This window comes from Oncorhynchus mykiss, chromosome 2 (assembly GCF_057628025.1).
Source record: "Oncorhynchus mykiss isolate SJ-2025 chromosome 2, ASM5762802v1, whole genome shotgun sequence".
NCBI classification, from domain to species: Eukaryota; Metazoa; Chordata; class Actinopteri; order Salmoniformes; family Salmonidae; genus Oncorhynchus; species Oncorhynchus mykiss.
In genome coordinates this window covers 92797977-92823866 of record NC_143023.1, presented here as the reverse complement: position 1 = coordinate 92823866, position 25890 = coordinate 92797977, and the positions used below count along the sequence as shown (strand labels likewise).

General features: G+C 40.8%; 1 protein-coding gene across 4 annotated transcripts in view; it reads right to left on the bottom strand.

Annotated features, from left to right (window-relative positions):
• The window catches only part of LOC110499936 (anoctamin-1), a 105036-nt gene that overhangs the window by 15187 nt on the left and 63959 nt on the right, over positions 1-25890 (bottom strand). For 2 of the 4 annotated variants that reach the window (XM_090212660.1, XM_036959178.2), the window contains 12 exons: positions 25485-25549; positions 23205-23339; positions 17239-17399; positions 13355-13437; positions 12165-12236; positions 11774-11851; positions 10355-10429; positions 9846-10047; positions 6287-6398; positions 5978-6035; positions 5337-5437; positions 5004-5146 (listed from right to left, as the gene is read on the bottom strand). In XM_090212660.1, the coding sequence (XP_090068786.1) occupies positions 5004-5146; positions 5337-5437; positions 5978-6035; positions 6287-6398; positions 9846-10047; positions 10355-10429; positions 11774-11851; positions 12165-12236; positions 13355-13437; positions 17239-17399; positions 23205-23339; positions 25485-25549 (1285 nt within the window). The remainder of the gene's footprint in view (positions 1-5003; positions 5147-5336; positions 5438-5977; positions 6036-6286; positions 6399-9845; positions 10048-10354; positions 10430-11773; positions 11852-12164; positions 12237-13354; positions 13438-17238; positions 17400-23204; positions 23340-25484; positions 25550-25890) is intronic. The other 2 variants (XM_090212668.1, XM_036959213.2) reach the window with 1 other exon arrangement.

Sequence of the window (25890 nt, the reverse complement as noted above, 5' to 3'; positions counted from 1 at the left end):
CTTCCTTGTTCCCTGCACTTAGATTAAAGTTTCATGTTGAATTGTATCACGTACTAGAAAATATCACTGTGATGCTTTGAGATATTATATAACCTTAAAGGTGGAAACATGTAAAGTTGGTTCACCACTGTGATACCATGTAACTACACATGACAACATCTGAGTTTTTCCACATGTGAAAAGGCAATTCCACATGTGAGAGTTAGGTTTGCAAATATGGAAAGGCAAATAAAATGTTCACATGTGAAACTACAAATTCCACATGTGAATCTGAAATTCACATGTGTGGTGAAAACATGTTATTCTCCTCGCATGTGAAAAGGTGGTGTTAATTTACATGTGAACTCTATATTGAATACATATGAACATCCTGTATGGTTTCATATGTGAACAACTGACATCACTTGTCTATTTTGTTTTGTGGAAATTTCAGCTCAACATTTGAAAACTGTTATTTCTCATGTGAAAATGCGATTTCATGTGAAAATGTGGTTTTCAAATGTGAAACTGCAAATTTCACGTTTTTTTTTGAATGGTATGGGGGTTTTAAGGTAAGTGATACGCTGTTCAGATAAAACAGTGTAAAAATCTTTCATCAATGATAATATCACTATGACCCCACCTGGGATTTGAACTCACAACCTCTGGATTTGGGGTATGCTGAAGTTTCTGCTGCGCCACAAATTCCCCTGCAAATTTATTTACAATACATCTCTGCACTTAGCAAAAGAGTGTCATCTGCACTGCTATTTTAATCTGACAATTGTCTCATAATTGATTTAAATGTACTTATTTCTGCAATTTTAGGATTTTCTGTATATCTGACGAATGTTGGTGGGACATATCATATCCTGAATCACGATGATAAATATAATAGATTTTTGGAGTGTATTATACAAAGCTAAGATATACTTTGAAGTCCTAAGTGTAGGAATACAGGTGAAATCAGTCATTGACACAGACATGGTGACGCAGCAGGAAGATTGGAATGCAGTGAACCAAGAGGTTGTACATGTGCAATTGTGATCATGTGGTTCTTTCGTAAGGGTTACGTCTAAAGATTTAAGATTTCCATAACAACATGTACAAGACTGTTTGTTTTGTTCATGACAGCATCTCATTGGTTCTCTGGTCAACAGAAATAAACTCTGAGTTTATTTAGTGGGGACCACAGTCCTTATTGATTCCACAACTTCTGCTTTGCCACTTTCTGTTGACAAAGTCTGTGTGTAAGGTAGTGTGCAAGAGGCAAGGATTGACACAAACTTTTTTAGCCACTGGGACAGATTTTTTACTTGTCTGAAAGCTCAAGTCACAAAAAAAAGAAGTGATTTAACACTATGGGCCAAAAAGGTGAAATAGCTGTAAATTGTATGATGCTAGAAAACACTAAATTAAAGTAATTATTATTATTATTAGGCCTGTTACTACAGAGAATCCATCAAAAAATATACTCTACTCTCTGCCTATTTGTTTCTTTGCATATTCAAGCCTTTCTCAAAATACAACACTGCCTCTTGAAGGCTCTCTTGGCAGATGGTTAGCCACTCTTCATAGACTTTAAAATATATAAATGTTACAATTACAACCAAATACTTTTTGTCTTAATAAAATAATGTATTTTTCAATGAATCAGGGCTAAAGCAGGCTACTTCAAAGCAAAAGGTAACTAACTAAGACATGTCTATAACCTTGCAATATATTCAGGTTTAAGGGGAGATCTATTGACAGCATGGGAGATATTTCTCAATTCGGCTATTATAAGAATATATTTCAGACTGACACGACCAATGTTGAATGGAGGGGAATCCCAGCTTTCAAACAGTGTCAGATTTACTTTACACTGGAGTACGCTTTAGTTTATTAATAACGCACCCATTCATCAACTTTACACTGGAGTACGCTTTAGATTATTAATAACGCACCCATTCATCAACTTTACACTGGAGTATGCTTTAGATTATTAATAACGCACCCATTCATCAACTTTACACTGGAGTACGCTTTAGATTATTAATAACGCACCCATTCATCAACTTTACACTAGATTACGCTTTAGATTATTAATAACGCACCCATTCATCAACTTTACACTGGAGTATGCTTTAGATTATTAATAATGCAACCATACATCAACTTTACACTGGAGTATGCTTTAGATTATTAATAACGCACCCATTCATCAACTTTACACTGGAGTATGCTTTAGATTATTAATAACGCACCCATTCATCAACTTTACACTGGAGTATGCTTTAGATTATTAATAACGCACCCATTCATCAACTTTACACTGGAGTATGCTTTAGATTATTAATAACGCACCCATTCATCAACTTTACACTGGAGTATGCTTTAGAATATTAATAACGCTCCCATTCATCAACTTTACACTGGAGTATGCTTTAGATTATTAATAACGCACACATTCATCTACTTTACACTGGAGTACGCTTTAGTTTATTAATAACACACCCATTCATCAACTTTACACTGGAGTAATAACGCACCCATTCATCAACTTTACACTGGAGTAATAACGCACCCATTCATCATCTTTACACTGGAGTAATAACGCACCCATTCATCAACTTTACACTGGAGTAATAACGCACCCATTCATCAACTTTACACTGGAGTAATAACGCACCCATTCATCAACTTTACACTGGAGTACGCTTTAGATTATTAATAACGCACCCATTCATCAACTTTACACTGGAGTATGCTTTAGTTTATTAATAACGCACCCATTCATCAACTTTACACTGGAGTAATAACGCACCCATTCATCAACTTTACACTGGAGTAATAACGCACCCATTCATCAACTTTACACTGGAGTAATAACGCACCCATTCATCAACTTTACACTGGAGTAATAATGCACCCATTCATCAACTTTACACTAGAGTACACTTTAGTTTATTAATAACGCACCCATTCATCAACTTTACACTGGAGTACGCTTTAGATTATTAATAACGCACCCATTCATCAACTTTACACTGGAGTAATAACGCACCCATTCATCAACTTTACACTGGAGTAATAACGCACCCATTCATCAACTTTACACTGGAGTAATAACGCACCCATTCATCAACTTTACACTGGAGTAATAACGCACCCATTCATCAACTTTACACTGGAGTACGCTTTAGATTATTAATAACGCACCTATTCATCAACTTTACACTGGAGTATGCTTTAGTTTATTAATAACGCACCCATTCATCAACTTTACACTGGAGTAATAACGCACCCATTCATCAACTTTACACTGGAGTAATAACGCACCCATTCATCAACTTTACACTGGAGTAATAACGCACCCATTCATCAACTTTACACTGGAGTAATAATGCACCCATTCATCAACTTTACACTAGAGTACGCTTTAGTTTATTAATAACGCACCCATTCATCAACTTTACACTGGAGTACGCTTTAGATTATTGATAACGCACCCATTCATCAACTTTACACTGGAGTAATAACGCACCCATTCATCAACTTTACACTGGAGTAATAACGCACCCATTCATCAACTTTACACTGGAGTAATAACGCACCCATTCATCAACTTTACACTGGAGTAATAACGCACCCATTCATCAACTTTACACTGGAGTACGCTTTAGATTATTAATAACGCACCTATTCATCAACTTTACACTGGAGTATGCTTTAGATTATTAATAACGCACCCATTCATCAACTTTACACTGGAGTACGCTTTAGATTATTAATAACGCACCCATTCATCAACTTTACACTGGAGTAATAACGCACCCATTCATCAACTTTACACTGGAGTACACTTTAGTTTATTAATAACGCACCCATTTATCAACTTTACACTAGAGTACACTTTAGTTTATTAATAACGCACCCATTAATCAACTTTACACTAGAGTACACTTTAGTTTATTAATAACGCACCCATTCATCAACTGCGTGTCAGTGGAAAGATTTTAGGACATCGGACATGACAATTACATTAAGACATGATAATAGCGAGACTAGATAACTAGTCAGGGTACACAATGTGGTTTGAACTGGCTATCTAGTTAGTCTGTTGTTATTATTTTATAGGCCTACCTGCTGTCATGTCTCCCTATCGCTCCTCTGGCACACATGCAGCTGATGCGCACAGCGTGCATTTTCCAGGATTTTCATGACAGTACAAAGCTTATTTGCTGACCAAAAATGTGCTATAACTGTGCAAATAACTCAATGATGAGCCAGTAATATCAGCAAATGTGCACATGCTCTTTGATCTCTTTGATCTCAATAGCTTATCTCACAACCGGGGAGGATTGAAAGACCGCCCTGCCTGTTAATGCAATACACAACAGCAACACATCGCATCCAGGGGATCACTCTGATCTAATTGTGATCAAGAGTAATTGTTTGATATTTCGATTTTTGTGTGATTTTCTTTGTTTGACCACCCGGACAACACAAATCTATATTCTTCTTGTCGGACCATTTTTTCCTTCTTGTCCCGGACAAGCAGATATGTGTGAGTAACCCGTCTAATTACTTGAAATCCATGAGGGTTAGTGCGCAAGTCCAAGTACACACTCTTTTTGGAGATGGGTGGAGAATCTAGAGGCTAGTCAGGCAACCATCACCACATATGTTGATAGGAAAGAGCAAGATGAAAACAAATGCTCTTGCTTCCTCGCTGTCAAACCAAGCTGAACATACAAAGCAGAGAAAGATGCTTTTAAAATCAACTGGACAACGTGGACTGGACATGCATATCCAGATGAAGGTTCACATGATATTGACTTTTGGACAGTGACATAGTTGAAGATCACATTCTATAGAGAGAAGGGTCAGTCTGACTGATTGGGGGAGGCTGTATACCAAAGGTCTCACAGGGAGCCGTAGCAGTGTCATACGGTTCACCACACACACACACACACACACACACACACACACACACACACACACACACACACACACACACATAAACAGACAAACAGACTCACTCATCTCCATGTACTCTGGCGTGAGGCCTGCGAAGGGCTCTAGGAAGTGGTCCGTCTCATAGCGCTGTAACTTCTTCTCTCTCTCCTCTTCCTGGAAGGACCTTCTCTTGGACTTGATGTACCTTATCAGCTTCTTCAGCTTCCTGTAGGTGCAGGGAGATAGTCAGAAACAATGGCACAGTCGGACAGGGATAAGAACCACAGAGAAGTATTGGTCTGTGGATGTTACAGGCTAATGTGAATCCTTGATATACAGACACTATTGACGTGTGTGTGTGTGTTTTTGTGTGTGTGCGTGCATGTGTGTGCACGCTTGTGCGTATGTGTACTCACGGAATGCCAATCTCAAATAAATTGTTCTGGATGAGTTGCTTTCCCAACATGGTGATACTGAGCTGAATACACAACTCCATCAGACATCCTCCATGAGCACACTGCCGGGGGAAAAAACCCAGTTAAAAGGCCTTCTGTACTGCAGCACACTTCCATTAAAGACAGACTAACATGACAAAATACACATCTAAGGATGGGATTTAATCCAACCCAGACTTCCTCACAGCAATAGACTTTTAAAGGTAATTTCCCTGACATTCACAGAGATCCAAGTTCACTGTAAACGTTGGTCATCGGCTCAAGAGGGACATCTTCTTTAAAAGTTCACCGTAGTGCACAGGTTGTTTTTCTGTGTTTGTTTGAATTGCAGGACTTGAATACAGATTTATTTTGAATATGTGAACTCCTAATGTATGTTTCTAGGTTAACTGACAGTGTTTAATTCATAGCCATCTGCACTTCAACATTTATAAAGATTGTGTTCAATAGGCAATGTGATGAAATGAATGAAAATGTAATATTTATACAATTACAAATAATGAATTATTGTTTTTCTTCCTTTACTGTCAGATGACTAATATTGAATACATGTCCAAATGACTGTTCATGATGCAGAGTCTTCTATCTAACAGTTTGTTTACCTCTTCCATTCGATACGACTCAAACACATAAAGATAACTTCCAGGTCGACCAACAAGCCTGTAGGAGCACAGGAAGAAAATGAAGGGTTAGGAGAGGTCATACCCAAGGACAACTCTACTACATCTCACTGACATAGATTGTGTGATTAACATGGCATAACATAACACAACATAAAATATCATAACATAGCATAACAGAGCATAGCATATTAACAAGATATAATCTAACATAGCATAACATAACATAGCATAGCATAACATAACAAGTTCATACAGATCAGTAGTTAAAGACAGACTGTGGGGACTCACCTGCCTCTGAAAAATGCTATGTATATGATGGGGGTAAAGGCATTCACAAACTTCAGGATGAACGTTTTGAATATCAATCTCTCCTCAAAGCTCTTGTCTGTCTTTGGAACCTCTGAGAAAACAGACAGTAGATGTACATATGTTATTAAATAACTTATAAGGCCATGTGCTGCTTGAGAGTTGACTTGAAAGAGAATAGTGGAATCCCTACAAAAGCAAGGGGAGTGTTAGAAAGTTACACTGCATTTAGTACACCAAATATCAGTTATAGAAGGAAATCAATTTTGGAGATATTTTCAGTTTGAAAGGTAGGTAGCACGATGAGACAGTACATTGGTACATTGTTAGAAATGGAACCCATCTAACTTACAGCTAATAGGGAAGCTGGCACACTGTCAATGCAAGATGCACTTAGTTTTTTTTAATTGCTAACATGCGTTGGTCAAAACTGAAGTCACATTGTCAAAACTCTTCACACAGTCAGCAAAACAGAACTGTATGTGAACCAAACTGTGAATCATTTTTCATTGCTTTCACACAAAATGCATTCAATGACCACATTCCTCAGAAATCCATGAAATCTTTTCTCATTCATACTCCACCACCTGCTCCACCACCTGCTAAACGATATACTTGCAGCACAAATGCTAACACACTGTTTCCAAAACTGTTAAAAACACATTCAAAACAGAATGATGGCAAATTCTGTGCATTTCTACTGTAACCAGATTGAAACATAGAACATCTCAACAGAATATTTATTCATTCCAAACACAGCTGATTGCAATTTCAGCTGAAAGCCTACCCAAGTGTCCTGTTTTTAGTCTCGTTACCAAACAGACAAAAGAGAACGGCTTCGTAATGATTTAGTTTGGAAACATGGATCAAAGAAGACAGGTTGGTGGGGAAAGAAGAGTGGCAGGGAGAGGGAGAACGCGTGGAGGACAAAGGAGAGGAAGACCAAGAGCGGTGATCTCTAATGAGATAAGGGACACAATTATTGACCATGTTGTAAACCATGGTCTCTCTTTGAGAGAGGCCGGTTTAAGGGTGCAACCAAATCTGCATTAATAGTAGTATGAATTTTCAGTCAAAACAACATTTGAGATGTGTATCCTTCAATGATAATTGAACTACATATTACAGTACAATACAGTATGTTCACATTGTTACATGTACTGACATTTTGAAATATATTTTGTGTTTTTCAGTAGGATCCAAAGGTTGCCTCCCACAGGGACGAGAGGCAGAATATTATCAATTATCAAGAAATTGCCATTGTTGACATGGTAATTGGCCACAATGTAATAAAACTGTGGGAAATTCGGGACAGAGTGCTGGCAAACAATATCACTGTTGGGAATGTGAATACGGTCAGCACAACGACAATTTCCAGAGTCCCAGAGAAACATACAATGAGGAGGAAACAGTTGTACCCTTCGAGAAATGGTGAACGTGAGAATGAATTCAGGTATCAATATGTCCAGGTGAGATGTCTGTTCAGTAACCAAACATACACCGCTATGCATAATGTCAAGTACTGTAAAACTGTGGATTTACTGTATTTTAGAGTAACGGAGATGGAAGCAAGGAAAACTGCACGTACATTGGTCTTTGTGGAGGAAGCTGGATTCAACCTGGCTCTGATTCAAACCCACTCTGCTGCAGTCACAGACTGGTTTACTACACATCCCAGGATGTCAGTACTATTCCTGCTTCCCTACTCCCCCTACCTGAACCCCATAGAGGAGTTTCTCTCTGCGTGGAGGTGGAAGGTTTATGACCACCCTCCACATGACCAGATGTCCTTACTGGATGGCATGAATGCAGGGTGTGAAGACACTTCTCCTGAAGACTGGCAGGGTGTGGAGACACTTCTCCTGAAGACTGCCAGGGTGTGGAGACACTTCTCATGAAGACTGACAGGGTGTGGAGACACTTCTCATGAAGACTGACAGGGTGTGGAGACACTTCTCATGAAGACTGCCAGGGTGTGGAGACACTTCTCCTGAAGACTGGCAGGGTGTGGAGACACTTCTCCTGAAGACTGACAGGGTGTGGAGACACTTCTCATGAAGACTGTCAGGGTGTGGAGACACTTCTCCTGAAGACTGCCAGGGTGTGGAGACACTTCTCCTGAAGACTGGCAGGGTGTGGAGACACTTCTCCTGAAGACTGACAGGGTGTGGAGACACTTCTCCTGAAGACTGACAGGGTGTGGAGACACTTGTCCTGAAGACTGACAGGGTTGGATTAGACATTCCAGAAGATCCTTCCCAAGATGTATCGCCAGAGAAGACATAAGATGTGATGTTGATAAGAACTTGTGGCCAAATGCAGGAGAGAGGGAGAACTGGAACCCTCACAGTACTGTACAGTATGAGTGATTATACTATACATGTTGATGAGAACTAGAACCCTCACAGTACTGTACAGTATGAGTGATTATACCACACATGTTGATGAGAACTAGAACCCTCACAGTACTGTACAGTATGAGTGATTATACTATACATGTTGATGAGAACTAGAACCCTCACAGTACTGTACAGTATGAGTGATTATACTATACATGTTGATGAGAACTAGAACCCTCACAGTACTGTACAGTATGAGTGATTATACTACTCATGTTGATGAGAACTAGAACCCTCACAGTACTGTACAGTATGAGTGATTATACTATACATGTTGATGAGAACTAGAACCCTCACAGTACTGTACAGTATGAGTGATTATACTAGACATGTTTTTGTTGTAGTTATTATTGCAGCCCTGGAATTTCAGGGATGAGTTTTTTGTTTCAACTTTATTTTTCACAAGTAAATTACTATATGAAAAAAGATATAGAAAAAAACAAAGGCAATTGAAGCGAATTGCTGCATTCCTGATTCATTCTTGTTACGTATACTTTACTACAGTCAATAGAGTGAAAAGGTGTTATTCTTATTCTATAATGAAATACTGATTAATGTGAAATCTTTCAAACTTCAAAGAGAAGTTCATCATTTATGTAATGCAGCAATTCCATTTATGTAATATGTTTTTTAGGTCAATGTGTTATGAGTGACACTGTGTGCTTTCTGAGTGAGAATTGTTGCCAATGTTATGGTCGAACAAGCTTATTTTGAGACATCTATGAAGTGGTTTGAGTGAGTTTTGGAGGTGAGATTAACTGTTTGGCCAAGATGCATGTTGGGTAATGCAGACTGTGTGAAGAGTTTTGAAAAAGTGGCTTCAGTATTGACCGATGCTTGTTAGCAATTGAACAAAAACTGTAATGGGTCTTTGGCTGCTGTTGCGCTAGGAGTTCACACAAGTTGTCAGACTGATCTAGGCCAGTGATTAAAGGAACACAAAAAGCCTCTTGCTGATAGCTACATATAGGAACCGTCTTTAAAAGTGCTATAACATTATCACATTGAATTAGATTGTTGCACATACCTAGGATGGTGAGCCAGTGGGAGACAGTTCCGTGTCTGTGTGTAAGTTGTCAGACTATGTGTGTGTGTGTGTGTGTGTGTGTGTGTGTGTGGGTTATATTGTCAGACTAACGTACCGAGGACAGTGAGCCAGCGGGCGACAGCTCCGTACACCTCATCTAGGATCAGAATGACCACCAGGTTGATGATGGCAGCGGTGGTTTTGACCGTCAGACGGACGTTGGACCGCGTGGTTGGGTTGTTGCTCATGTGCAGCGCTGTCTTGGTGGATATCCGGTAAAGGATGACTCCGAACACTATGGCAAACGTTACCCCGATCTGAAACGGAGAGAGGAGACGGGGAGCAATGGTAAGGTCACCATTCATTTATTCGGGTTGGAGTCCTTTTTCAAGGTCACTTCAATTGTTTAGGAATCATCTGTAACACTCTTAAGAAGCCTTCTCAATTTCAAGAGAACAATCTGAGGCATTGACAGAGTTTTTTCTACTGAATTACAACCCAAAAGTCTTGCTACAGTACAGTACATCTTAAACTGATAGTTTAAACTACACTTTTAAAATCCAGTTGAATAAAGTATCTAAAATACTTCTGAGCAGCTTCCATCTTAATATGTGTTGGACTCACCATCAAAAGCATCATGACGACGTTGGTCATGTACGCTGGTAACCGGTCTCTGCACGTCAGCTTTTCTTTTTCTGTCTAAAAGAGGGGCAAAAATATTCAGGCCTGTCGAGTTACAAACAAGTGTATTGTAACTGTTTGTATGTGAAAATGAACAGAGGAAGAATCCAAACAGCGATGGACGGACAGGGGAAAAGCTGGTGTTTTGATGCTGACACGACCACAACACGGATATAAACATTTCATACACTGACAGTTGTAGTGTTCTCATAGTTCATTCACTATCTTTCAGGCATTCATTAAGTCATTCTCAGCATTCTTTATGCAGCAAATCTCAGTCAGAACATGGTTGCCTCTGAAACAGCACCCTATTCCCTAAATAGTGAGCTACTTTTGACCAGAGCCCTGGTCAAAACTAGTGCACTATATAGGGAATATGGTGTCATTGTAGACACTGCCATGTCAATAATCTTCCAGAAACCATTTGGAACAGAACAGGGGAACATGCTGTCTATGGCAGGGGTATTCAACCTGGGTCCACAGCCCCCTAGGGTTCCATAGAGGTAATAGAGGTCCGCATTAACGCATTACTTTCTGTTAAAAGACATTTAAAAAAAAAGTCAAACAAATATTTGTATTTTCTTTTAAGTAGCATTTCAATGTAGCAAAAACAGAATAAACTAACTTTTAATTACCTAGAGTAGAAAAGAGGAGAAAATCATCCAATGTTCTCTCGCACATTGGAGCTATTTACACTCACTCGAGTGTCTCTCATAGGCTTTGTGCCGCTGGCTACTGGTAAGCTTTTTTGATTTGGCCATTATTTTTTACATAGCTAAGCTTTGTTTAAACAGTTAAACAGCTGCTCTTAGTGAAAATGTTAGAGTTTACACTTCCTCTTCCAGGAGGGTGGTCCACAGGCTGGAAAAGGTTGAAGACCCCTGGTCTATGGAACTACAAGAAAACAAACGACACTGGCTCAATCTCACTGCCAAAACATTACAACATGCACCAAGCACTAGCACTATGAAAAAAACAGATCTGAAGAATCTAATCACAGAGAGAAACAACAACCAATCAAACAACTGTCAATAAGAAATGGAAGAGGAGGTTGTAACATCAGCTCTGTAAAAGGTGACGGCGAGCAGAGGTGTGTGGGTGGATCTCAGGAAGAGTGCTATCTACAGTGTGTGAAATGGACTGATGTGTCAAGTCCCAGGCTTAATCCAAAATACTATATTTGTGGAAATGTTGTGTGCATAATCAATCATGTACTTCACAGAAAAAAAGAGCACTGTCTTCTCTACTCATTAAATTAGACCCGACGGGGTGAGAGGGATGATTAGGGCTTGTCTTGGCAGACTTCCGTAGTGCAGTGTGTGTGGGATAGGTGGGGATGGGAGGTGAGGACACTGAAAGTACCAGTTTTAGCCCAGCCATGGCAGATTGAACTGTTTGCTTCCATTTGTTTGTGGTTTCTTCTGCTATCTCTGTAGGGTTCTGACAGCCAGAAGACATAAACACAGTAACCCAGGAGAACCGCAAAACAAAAAGATCACAAGAAGGGGAAACCCACTAGTCATGTAAAGGACTGTCACCAGACTGTAGTCTTTAGTCTAACACCCATATCATATATGTATCATACCATACAATCCATCTACCACTGTAAAGGATTCATCATTTTGTAAGAGACACACACTTTCCAAACACCCGGACTAAAGAAGAGACTGCAAATTAAATCACAAGAACTAAACCAGCAACAGAAAATCTAAATGGCTAGCTATGGTAAAAATCCAGAATAACCAATCAGTACCTTCTGTGTCTTGTGTTCTTTCTTCAGGGACTTCTGCATGACTCGGAGCTCGTACTCAGCTCGTGGGTGGTCCTGAGGAGCGAATAGAGACAGAGGCTCTTAAACATGTATGGACACTGACTGGAACACTCATAAAATACTCCCATCAGGTGCAGGGTTTAATATAGCTGTCACTGTCCACCCAAGTGGAGAGTCCTTGTGACAACAGACTTGGTGTTGAGGTGAGAAGGTTATATAGCCCAGTCAAGTTCTACAGTACAGAGTGGGTAGAATATTTTCAAAGACTACAGTTGACTACAATCGCTGGTCCCCTATTTCTACTGAGATGGTTAGAGGGCTGCAGTGGCTGCTGGTCTCCTGCAGCATGAATCTTTGTAGAGGAGATAGGTCAGGGAGACAGAAAGAGACAGAGAAAGGGCTGGCTAGGCCAGGAGATCGTGGGCGGGGGAGCTGAACCTGACATCCGACTCACAGGAGACAGGATGGTACAGGTGCTGTGAGCAAGCAGAAGCAGTGAGCATTAGGGTTGCAAAATTCCCAGGTTTTCCAGCAATCCTGGTTGGAAGTTTCAGAATTGTGCAACGCTAGTGGGCATTCAGAGAAAGAGTGGTGGTTCAATGAGTAGTGGTGGTTTGTGGGTAGTGGTGGTTTGTGGTGCTTTAGGAGGGCGAGGTGGTGTCCGTGGACAGTCTGAGGAAGAAGAGCCAGTGTGGGGGTAGCAAAGCCAGACGGTGATTGAGGGGAAAAAATATATAGATTTTGTGTAAAATGAAATGTTTCAAACCTTCAGCTCTTCCTGTAGATACCCACGGGGGAAAGAGGAGGACAAGATAGTTACAAAATACCTCAACCTTTAAATATTTTGGGGGAAAATGGACTTGAAGTAAAACATATAATATTTATTTCCATCTACTGTGACAGTTATTGTTGTGTCACCAAACAAGACAACGCTGAGGAGAACTGGAATCTAGTTATACACCATTTTCTCTTCTATTCAGTTTCCCATGGCTAGTGATGGAATTATGAATAATAAACTATTGTGTGGAGGAAATGTTAGTGGGCAGGAAGAACAGCATTGTAAAACATGAACTCATCATCTCTCAGCATTATTTGGGACAGTCCACAGTATGGTGCTCCCATTTACAAACAAATAGAAGTGGAATTCAAGACTCTAACAGGAGAGCACTCACCTCCTCCTCCTCGAAGCCTGTCAGATCCCATTCATAGTTGAGACGCATCTGTCTTCTCTTCCAGTGCTCCATGAACATGGCAGCTGCACAACCCAACACAGTTACGAGTTCTGTTAAGAGCCCCTTGAACGCACGAACAACATCATTCTCAATATCAACAAGATTGTCAGTCCTTGGATCGAGAGTGACTAGTACGAATTGAATCCCTCAGCTGTATACCAAAACAAGTGATGGAGCTGCTGTTTTGTTGTTTTTCAAATCCAAGATTGTAGCAGTGAAGATATTACAGTTTGGTAACCATTTACATGACATGTATCTCCATAAAGCATTTGTTTACATTCAGTTGTTTCAATTTCAACATTGGGCAGATTATGTAGAAAGTCATTATTATCGAGAGAGGTGCATGTGGAAATGACTTATCAGTTACCTTGGCAGTCCAATTACGGTTCCCCCGACCATGATGATTATGTGCGTGTGGCGTAATAAACGTGCTAAAATTAGGATTGCAGCTATCAATTATTAAATGTATAATGAAAAAAAAAATGATCAATTGCCATGTGTGAAGGATGAGGAGCTAAATTTGGGGATAATTCCATGCTTGTGTAGAGATGACATGAATTGGATTCCAGGTATGTTTTAGTCTTGTGGGACAGCAGGGACGGTGGCAGGGACAGTCTATATGCAGACAGGCACCTGGGGCGACTACATGTTCTATTTTTCATCCATATAATGCTCATCCATCAAAGTGTCTCGGGTTACTTGATGAGTAGTCTCTCTACGGGACGCTCCACAAGCTGCTGTGAAAAATAAACTAACCTTGGTTCTCTGAATGAGACGTTATCACCACTATGGGACATGGGAGATAGTTTCCTATAGTGGTGACATTAGTATTTTGGGGTATTTTATTAGTATACCCCTTACTACTCTTCTTGGGGTCCAAACAGGGTTAAAACGGTTACATCACAACAAAACACAACATCATAAATAAAATATTACATCATACAAGACATTATTACATCATACAAGACATTATTACATCATACAAGACATTATTATATCATTCAAGACATTATGACATCATTACACTAATATTACAAGTGTACAATATAAAAAAGTGGCGCAGCGGTCTAAGGCACTGCATCTTAGTGCTAAAGGCGTCATTACAGTCCCTGGTTTGATTCCAGGCTGTATCACAACCGGCCGTGATTGGGAGCCCCATAGGGTGGCGCACAATTGGCTCAGTGTCGTCCGGGTTAGGGTTAGGGTTTGGCCGCGGTAGGCCGTCATTGTAAATCAGAATTTGTTCTTAACTGACTTGCCTAGTTAAAAAAAGGATGCATAAAAAATACCACAACATTACAATGTTTTTTATCAGATTATACTGCTTGCTTGAGTTACTTGATGTGGAAGAGAGTTCCATGTAGTCATGGCTCTGTGTAGTACTGTGCGTTTCCCAAAGTCTGTTCTGGACTGGCATGTCTTGTGGGAATGTATGAGTGTCCGAGCTGTGTGTTAGCTGTTTGAACAGACAGTTTGGTGATTTCAACATGTCAATCCCTCTCACAAAGACGTGTGATGCAGTCAATCTCTCCTCTACTTTGAGCCAGGAGAAATTGAGATGCATGTTATTGAAATTATAGCGCTCTGCGTACATTTAAAGACCAGCCGTGCTGCTCTGTCCTGGGCAAACTGTAATTTGCCTATGTTCTTGGTGGCACTTGACCATATAACTGGGCAGTAGTCCAGGCGGGATAAAACTAAGGCCTGGTCGACTTGTTAAGTTGATTGTGATGTTAAGAAAGCTGAGCAGCGCTTTAACATGGACAGACCTCTCGACATCTTAACTACTGTTGCATCAATACATTTTGACCATGTCAGTTTACAACCTATGGTTACACCAAGCAGTTTAGTCTCCTCAACATTGAGTGATTAAATGAAAGAGAACACTCATGTGGAGTAAACATTTTAGCATGTATCCAGCCTACATTAGGGATACTGATATATACATTTGTGGATAACAAAAACAGCATTCTGGTCATAACATTGACTCTGACAGGAGAGACAGGGAGGGCAGACAGACAATTATCCAAAAATACGTCTCATATATTTACTCCAATTGGTCTGAAAATGGCCTTTCAATTCTCTATATTTCACACACTAAAGTTGTTCTATTAAAACTAAATGGGGAGTTTGCATTTTTGTGAGTTTGCAAAAAAGTAATCATCAGACTTGAATGTGACCCAGTATATTAATGGAATGCCTGAGGATGCTGTAAAAATGTATTTGGAATAAATGTTTTGGCTAATTGTTAAGGTTTGTCCATGCCCTTTGAGAATAACATATTGTATTCCAGTTGAGATGCAGTAAAACACTAATTCCTACCTCCAATAGTGAGGGACGGCAGTTGCATCATTCTTTCATAACAAAGACACAACATACTGTAACACTTGAACTGATGTTAACGTCTCATCCAAACCTATCATGTCACACACACACACACACACACACACACACACACACACACACACACACACACACACACACACACACACACACAGGCAAATTAAACCGCAAATAAATCCTGGGGCTGAACCTGTGCCCTCATACAGTGCTCCAGTCTATTGCTTCCTGCCTTCAGTCTCAGGCCTCGCAGGCCCAGCATCACTGTGACAATGAACAGAACAGGAACGCACCAGCAAAGAAACCATTTTTAAAGGGAAAACATGCATGTTTAATCCACATAGTAAGACTCTGTACAGTATAGTCCACAAGGCTGAGTGGCCCACTGCACTGTCATAGAAGAGAGAGTGCCGAAAAGAGAGGAAGAGTATATTAAGGAGCCGGAAAGAGAGAAAGAGTATATTAAAGAGCCAGAAAGAGGGAAAGAAAGAAAGAAAGAATAGTGGACACATGAATGAACAAAGGAAACAAAGAAAGAGGACAAATGGGAGACTGAACATCTGGAAGAACAAAATAGTAGGAAGTGAGGAAGAGCAGACAGTATGAGTATCAGTTGGTAAGAGGGTGGCGCTAGCGGCACCCAGGTTGAGGGTTCATTTCCTGCATTTCCCGGGATCACATACATACTACACACATTGAAAATGTATGCCCATAATATGATCATCAATCTATTGGACGACAGCTTGTTTTGGAAGAATGGGTGTTTACATTATCTCTCAATAAATGTGTTTTCAATCTGTAAAATTATTGACAGTCATCTGTTTTTTTTCTTTTTTTTCCAGTCAACCTCCACACTAGATGGGTATTATGGGATAGATGTACCACATAAGCCCTTCACTGTATTCCAAACAATCAATAAAAGTTTTTTTGTAAAATAAAGTTATTTTTCTTACGATATAATTTAACTGCATCATTACATAGTGTTCTATAATTATGTTAATTGATTTCTACTTTAGATTTGGTTGCTAAGACTTTTGCCCTATTTCTTTGAGAGAACACCTCACCCAGTTCATTATCAATCCATGGAGATGGACAAACCCCAACTGGCCTTTTTCATCCTCCAGATAAATCAGCTCCCAGGGTACAGCAGAAAAATCATTTTGAAATTGCACATGATTACATTTCTATTTGTTTTCTATTGACCACAATCATTGGGGGTTTCTTTGGAACCTTGGTGTTCATGGTTATGGTCACAATATTATGGTCTGTCCAGCCCACTGGCATTGATCTGACCTTTGAGCATAGCAATGTGAGGTAGCTTGATGTACATGTACACCACCTGGACAGGATGTGAGTCTATCGCAGGGCCTGACTGTATCATCTAGGTGGTTGATTATTGAGTACTGTCCCTATTAAAGAAATTATACAAATAAATCAAGTTGTGCTGTTTTGTTCTGTTGTGTGGACAAGCCTCAACCTCTTACCCCAGAGGGCCATGAAGATGGAGAAGAAGACGGTGGCAGGGTTGTCAAAGAGATGGCTGGCCCGGGCCGTCCCGCAGGCTTCCTTCAGTTTCCAGTAACTACAGGCTCTGTCACACAGCGGGCACATGGTGATGTTGTTCTTGGGGTGGCAGATCTCCATGCTGTAGAAAAGGGGGATGGGGGGGAGGAAAGAGATACAACAGTTAGCCCTCTTTATCTCATTTTATCTCCACGGATAAATTATTAGACTGTATTAGTGATTTAAATCCTTGGATGGCTTACAACTTCCCCCAGCTAAATCAAGATCGAGGTACTTATTGTTGGAGCCAAAGCACAGAGAGAGAATCTGGCCGCACATTCTTGTTCACAGCCAATAAAGATAAAATACCGGGTAAAAACCTAGGTGTTATTTTAGATTCTGAATTAAATTTCAAATCACACATTAGGAATGTGACGAAAATACTTTTTTTTAACACCTGAAGAACATTGCCAAGGTATGGCCATTTCTCTCTCAGGCTGATACAGAGAGACTCATCCATGGTTTTATTTCAAACAGGCTTGACTACTGTAATGCTCTCCTGTCTGGTCTACCCAAGTATGCCATTGGTCAACTACAAAACATACAGAACGCTGCAGCACGGGTACTGACCAAGACCAAACGGAGAGCACACATTACACCGGTTTTAAGGTCTCTGAACTGGCTGACTGTGAGTTTTACAATTCATTTTACGATTATTTTATTGATTTTAAAATCAATCCATGATTGTGCCCCCCAATACATGCTCTTTAATTACTTGTGACTTTTATCTCTTATTCTTATCTGTATTTTTTTTAAACTGCATTGTTGGTTAGGGGCTCGTAAGTAAGCATTTCATTCTAAGGTTGTGTTCGGCACATGTGACTAATACAGTTTGATTTGATATCAGACATGCTTTTTAAGTTATGTACCCAGTAGTTCCCTCAGGTCCTCTGGCACTGGCCTTTTAACTATCCCAAAGCCTGGGACCAAGAGGCATGGAGAGGCAGCCTTTTAACTATCCCCAAGCCTAGGACCAAGAGGCATGGAGAGGCAGCCTTTTAACTATCCCAAAGCCTAGGACCAAGATGCATGGAGAGGCAGCCTTTTAACTATCCTAAAGCCTAGGACCAAGAGGCATGGAGAGGCAGCCTTTTAACTATCCCCAAGCCTAGGACCAAGAGGCATGGAGAGGCAGCCTTTTAACTATCCCAAAGCCTAGGACCAAGAGGCATGGAGAGGCAGCCTTTTAACTATCCCAAAGCCTGGGACCAAGAGGCATGGAGAGGCAGCCTTTTAACTATCCCAAAGCCTGGGACCAAGAGGCATGGAGAGGCAGCCTTTTAACTATCCCAAAGCCTAGGACCAAGAGGCATGGAGAGACAGCCTTCTAACTATCCCAAAGCCTAGGACCAAGAGGCATGGAGAGTCAGCCTTTTAACTATCCTAAAGCCTAGGACCAAGAGGCATGGAGAGGCAGCCTTTTAACTATCCTAAAGCCTAGGACCAAGAGGCATGGAGAGGCAGCCTTTTAACTATCCCAAAGCCCAGGTCCAAGAGGCATGGAGAGACAGCCTTTTAACTATCCCAAAGCCTAGGACCAAGAGGCATGGAGAGGCAGTCTTTAGTTATTATGCCCCCAGCCTGGGACCAAGAGGCATGGAGAGGCAGCCTTTTAACTATCCCAAAGCCTAGGACCAAGAGGCATGGAGAGGCAGCCTTTTAACTATCCCAAAGCCTAGGACCAAGAGGCATGGAGAGGCAGCCTTTTAACTATCCCAAAGCCCAGGTCCAAGAGGCATGGAGAGACAGCCTTTTAACTATCCCAAAGCCTAGGACCAAGAGGCATGGAGAGGCAGTCTTTAGTTATTATGCCCCCAGCCTGGGACCAAGAGGCATGGAGAATAGTCTGCCAGAGAACCTGAGGGGGGGACGAAACTGTGGACAAATTTAAAAGAGATCTTAAAACACATTTCTTTAGCTTTGCTTTTCATTAGGGTGCTTTTTTTGTCATTCTTAATTTTTAAATCTTATTGTTGTTGATATTTCAGCTTTGATTTTCATTGTTTTTTTATTTGTTTTATCCTGTGAAGGACGTTGCGTTGCATTCCATGTCTGAAATGTGCTATATAAATAAAGCTTGATTTGATTTGAGTACCACCAGGGGGTGTTACTATGCCAGCCTGTCAAGCTAGAGCAGTGGCTCCCAAACTTGGGGTCGGCACCCCATGTGGGGTCCCCTTTTTTAAAAATGTCATCCTTATTTTACTTGGCAAGTCAGTTAAGAACAAATTCTTATTTACAATGACAGCCTACACCGGCCCAACCCGGACGACGCAGGGCCAATTGTGCGCCGCCCTATGCGAAAGAAAGAAATCTCTACGTTCGCTGAAAATACTATTCATGAACATATTTACACAATAATGTCAGGGATCTGGGTTAAGTAGATTAATTAGGTCTAGTCTCACGAGTCCGATGTTCCACACTGTAGACCGCTGGAGCTCAAGACTAAGTCAGATCTTAAAAGTATATTCCGTTCTTGTTTTATATAACAGGTGAGTCAGGCTAACTGTAATAAGATCACATGTCTGTGGGGGATTGTGAGCAGCATGGCAGAGGATCTGGACACAGATAGCACAGTCTGTCAAACTATCCTGACGGAGATAAGAGATGTTAGCCAGGGGAGGTTCATTTCCTCTTGTCATCTACATCAACCAGATGTTGGACATCACAAATCCCCTCTTCTGTCTGTCTTCTGTCTCTGTATAGGAACATGTTTCCTTTTCGTAGTTGTGGACTGCCAAGCGAAGCCAAGCCAGGCTTCAGGCTTCAGGCTTCAGGCTTCAGGGTTCAGGCTTCAGGGTTCAGGCTTCATGCTTCAGGCAGCAGGCTTCAGGCTTCAGCTAGCAGGCTTCAGGCTCCAGGCAGCAGGCTTCAGGCTTCAGGCAGCATGCTTCAGGCTTCAGGCAGCAGGCTTCAGGCAGCAGGCTTCAGGCTCCAGGCAGCAGGCTTCAGGCAGCAGGCTTCAGGCAGCAGGCTTCAGGCAGCAGCAGAGTGATCTGGACTACATCATAAAAATGTCATTACACTGCGTTATGTATGCTGTCAGGAAGTGAGGATGATTTAAGACGTTAGTCACGAGCCAGGGAGTAGTGACAGGACAGGACAGAGCTACAGCGCAAGGCAGGTATTCTGAACTGGGAACGAGGTGATGGCTATATTAAATACTGTAGGTGATGGCTACATTAAATACTGTAGGTGATGGCTATATTAAATACTGTAGGTGATGGCTATATTAAATACTGTATTAGATATAAATGGTGCTAATAAGTATTGCATATAAACTGTTTACAGTGCCTTGCAAAAGTATTCATCCCCCTTGGTATTTTTCTTATTTTGTTGCATTACAACCTGTAATTTAAATATATTTTTATTTGGATTTCATGTAATGGATATTCACAAAATAGTCCAAATTGGTGAAGTGAAATTTTGAAAAATTACTTGTTTAAAAAAAAAAAAAAAAAAGTGGTGCGGTCATATGTATTCACCCCCTTTGATATGAAGCCCCTAAATAAGATCTGGTGCAACCAATTACCTTCAGAAGTTACATAATTAGTTAAATAAAGTCCACCTGTGTGCATTCTAAGTGTCACATGATCTGTCACATGATCTCAGTATACAGTGCCTTGCGAAAGTATTCGGCCCCCTTGAACTTTGCGACCTTTGCCACATTTCAGGCTTCAAACATAACGATATAAAACTGCATTTTTTTGTGAAGAATCAACAACAAGTGGGACACAAGCATGAAGTGGAACGACATTTAAAGGGGCTGAATAATTTTGCACGCCCAATTTTTCAGTTTTTGATTTGTTAAAAAAGTTTGAAATATCCAATAAATGTTGTTCCACTTCATGATTGTGTTGTTGTGTTGTTGTTGATTCTTCACAAAAAAATACAGTTTTATATCTTTATGTTTGAAGCCTGAAATGTGGCAAAAGGTCGCAAAGTTCAAGGGGGCCGAATACTTTCGCAAGGCACTGTATCTGGCACCTGTTCTGAGAGGCCACAGAGTCTGCAACACCACTAAGCAAGGGGCACCACCAAGCAAGGAACACCATGAAGACCGAGCTCTCCAAACAGGTCAGGGACAAAGTTGTGGAGAAGTACAGATCAGGGTTGGGTTATAAAAAAATATCAGAAACTTTGAACATCCCACAGAGCACCATTAAATCCATTATTAAAAAATGGAAAGAATATGGCCCACAATAAACCTGCCAAGAGAGGGCCGCCGCCCAAAACTCACAGACCAGGCAAGGAAGACATTCATCAGAGATGCAACAAAGAGATCAAAGATAACCCTGAAGGAGCTGCAAAGCTCCACAGTGGAGATTGGAGTATCAGTCCATATGACCACTAAGCCGTACACTACACAGAGCTGGACTGTATGGAAGAGTGGCCAGAAAAAAAGCCTTTGCTTGAAGAAAAAAATAAGCAAACACGTTTGGTGTTCGGCAAAAGAAATGTGGGAGACTTCCCAAACATATGGAAGAAGGTACTATGGTCGGATGAGACTAAAATTAAGCTTTTTGGCCATCAAGGAAAACACTATGTCTGGCGCAAACCCAACACCTCTCATCACCCCGAGAATACCATCCCTGCATGACTCTGGCAGCATCATGCTGTGGGGATGTTTTTCCTTGGCATGGATTTTGAAACTGGTCAGAATTGAAAGAATGATGGTGCTAAATACAGGGAAATTCTTGACGGAAACCTGTTTCAGTATTCCAGAGATTTGAGACTGGGGCGGAGGTTCACCCTCCAGCAGGACAATGACCCTAAGCATACTGCTAATGCAACACTCGAGTGGTTTAAGGGGAAACATTTAAATGTCTTGGAATGGCCTAGTCAAAGCCCAGACATCAATCCAAGTGAGAATCTGTGGTATGACTTAAAGATTGCTGTACGCCAGCGGAACCCATCCAACTTGAAGGAGCTGGAGCAGTTTTGTCTTGAAGATTGGGCAAAAATCCCAGTGGCTAGACGTGCCAAGCTTATAGAAACATATCCCAAGAGACTTGCTTGCAGCTGTAATTGCTGACTTTGGGGGGGTGTATTGTTTTTTGTCTTGTTTCTTGTTTGTTTCACAAGAAAAAATATTTTGCATCTTCAAAGTGGTAGGCATGTTGTGTAAATGATACGACCCCCCCAAAAATCCATTTTATTTCCAGGATGTAAGGCAACAAAATACCAAGGGTGGTGAATATTTTCGCAAGCCACTGGAAATGTCTGTTTTTTTTTTTAAATGACTATTTTACAGTCTAAAGTTGTCACAATATCCCACAGTAAACCACTCTACAGTCTAAAGTTGTCACAATATCCCACAGTAAACCACTCTACAGTCAAAAGCTGTCACAATTACCCACAGTAAACCACTCTACAGTCTAAAGCTTCCCGAGTGGTGCAGCGGTCTAAGGCACTGTATCTCAGTGCTAGAGGCGTCACTACATACCCTGGTTCGATTCCAGGCTATATCACAACCGGCCATGATTGGGATTCCCATAGGGCGGCTCATAATAGCCCAGCGTCATTAGGTTTTGGCAGGCGTAGGCCGTCATTGTAAATAAGAATTTGTTCTTAACTGACTCGCCTAGTTAAATAAAGGTTAAACAAATATAAATAAAAAATATCCCACTGTAAACCACTCTACATCCTAAAGCTGTCTGTTACAATATTTGAAGTGAATCAATTGGATGTGGGAATATAATGAGGTCCTACATCTACTTGAGCTATGTCTCTGGCTTTCCATTTGGTCTTCTTCAATCATTTCAATGGTCTTGGACACTTTACACACAGTGAATTACTTGTATGAATTATAACCTCAGGCAGACATGCCCTATGATACTGCCGGATATAACCAATGATTATGTCCTTGGCTGTGTATGGGGCTAACCTGGGAATGTTGTCGTCTACGGTGGCACAGCCGTACAGGAACACGATGACTCCCACTAGAGAAGCAGGGATCAGCATTTGGGTGTACAGCCCCAGCCATGCAAAGTACAGCCCTATCTTCTCCCCAAAGTACTTCCTGCATAGGAAACAATACAGCAATCTCATCTTTCAAATAGAATAGAAATAGAATGTAATACAATATAACAGAATATAATACAATATAATAGAATGTAATACAATATAATAGAATGCAATACAATATAATAGAATGCAATACAATATAATAGAATGCAATACAATATAATAGAATGTAATATAATATAATAGAATGGAATACAATATAATAGAATGGAATACAATATAATAGAATACAAAATAATAGAATATCATACAATTTAATTGTCACGCTGTGATCTGTTTCACCTGTCCCTGTGATTGTCTCCACCCCCTCCAGGTGTCACTTATTTTCCCCAGTGTATTTATCCCTGTGTTTCCTGTCTCTATGGGCCAGTGTATTTATCCCTGTGTTTCCTGTCTCTCTGTGCCAGTGTATTTATCACTGTGTTTCCTGTCTCTCTGTGCCAGTTCATCTTGTTTTCCCCAGTGTATTTATCCCTGTGTTTCCTGTCTCTCTGGGCCAGTGTATTTATCCCTGTGTTTCCTGTCTCTCTGTGCTAGTTCATCTTGTTTTCCCCAGTGTATGTATCCCTGTGTTTCCTGTCTCTCTGGGCCAGTGTATTTATCCCTGTGTTTCCTGTCTCTCTGGGCCAGTTCATCTTGTTTTCCCCAGTGTATTTATCCCTGTGTTTCCTGTCTCTCTGGGCCAGTTCATCTTGTTTTCCCCAGTGTATTTATCCCTGTGTTTCCTGTCTCTCCTTGCCAGTTCATCTTGTTTTCCCCAGTGTATTTATCCCTGTGTTTCCTGTCTCTCTGTGCCAGTTCATCTTGTTTTCCCCAGTGTATTTATCCCTGTGTTTCCTGTCTCTCTGGGCCAGTGTATTTATCCCTGTGTTTCCTGTCTCTCTGTGCTAGTTCATCTTGTTTTCCCCAGTGTATTTATCCCTGTGTTTCCTGTCTCTCTGGGCCAGTGTATTTATCCCTGTGTTTCCTGTCTCTCTGGGCCAGTTCATCTTGTTTTCCCCAGTGTATTTATCCCTGTGTTTCCTGTCTCTCTGGGCCAGTTCATCTTGTTTTCCCCAGTGTATTTATCCCTGTGTTTCCTGTCTCTCTGGGCCAGTGTATTTATCCCTGTGTTTCCTGTCTCTCTGTGCTAGTTCATCTTGTTTTCCCCAGTGTATTTATCCCTGTGTTTCCTGTCTCTCTGGGCCAGTGTATTTATCCCTGTGTTTCCTGTCTCTCTGGGCCAGTTCATCTTGTTTTCCCCAGTGTATTTATCCCTGTGTTTCCTGTCTCTCTGGGCCAGTTCATCTTGTTTTCCCCAGTGTATTTAACCCTGTGTTTCCTGTCTCTCTTTGCCAGTTTCTTGTTTTCCCCAGTGTATTTATCCCTGTGTTTCCTGTCTCTCTGTGCCAGTTCATCTTGTTTTCCCCAGTGTATTTATCCCTATGTTTCCTGTCTCTCTGTGCCAGTTCATCTTGTTTTCCCCAGTGTATTTATCCCTGTGTTTCCTGTCTCTCTGTGCCAGTTTATCTTGTTTTCCCCAGTGTATTTATCCCTGTTTTTCCTGTCTCTCTTTGCCAGTTCGTCTTGTATGTTTTTGTCAAGTCAACCAGGGTGTTTCTCCCCTTACTCCTTTTCTATTCTCTTTTGCTAGTCTTCCTGGTTTTGACCACTGCCTGACTCTGGACTACTTTCCCACCTGCCTGATCATCCTGCCTGCCCTGACCTTGAATCTGCTTGCCCTTCGGTACCTATTGGACTCTGAACTGGTTTTGACCTTTGACCTGTCCACGACCATTCACGGCCTACTCCTTTTTGGATTATTAAACATCTTAAACTCCAACAATCTGCCGCCTGTTTCTGCATCTGGGTCTTGCCTTGTGTCATGATAATAATAGAATACATAAAATAACATAGAATATGTATAAAGTATTTATAAATATGTATAAAGTATTTCCTGCATTAGGAAGAACATATTGCATTAGAAGGTTAGGCGCAACACTTTCTCCATTATGAAACAAATAAGGTTTATTTGATATAAAGATGAAAAACATAATGTGACATTGCAATCTAAACAGACCTTCACCAGATAGCGATTGAGGAAGAACAGAGCAATCTCAAAAATAACGTTCCAGATTCACTATAGGAAACTTTCCCTCACCTTACTAGCCCGATAGGTTGGTATTTGTAAAATACACTGTAACTCGCCCACTCCTCATACAAGAGCTGAAACACAGAACAACAAAATGTCAAAACATAACAGGCATTACAGGGTCCACACTTAAAAAGGAGAGCTTAAAAGTCATATTTTGATTTGTCTATTCTTTGAAGAGGAAACAAGACAGAGCAGATGTTTCGACTGTTAGGCCACCATCAGTGCTATTGCTTTCAAACCAGCATGCGTTCACTCCAATTTTTCAGCACGTCTTCCTTATGACTCTCACTGACAATTATATCCGTCTCAGCTCTTAGTCAAGCTCCTGTAACCATGATTGCTGGAGAGAGAGTGTGTGAGAGCTGTGAATGGGTCTTTTGCCCTCTGAAAGCTGATATGAGCTGTAGTTGGA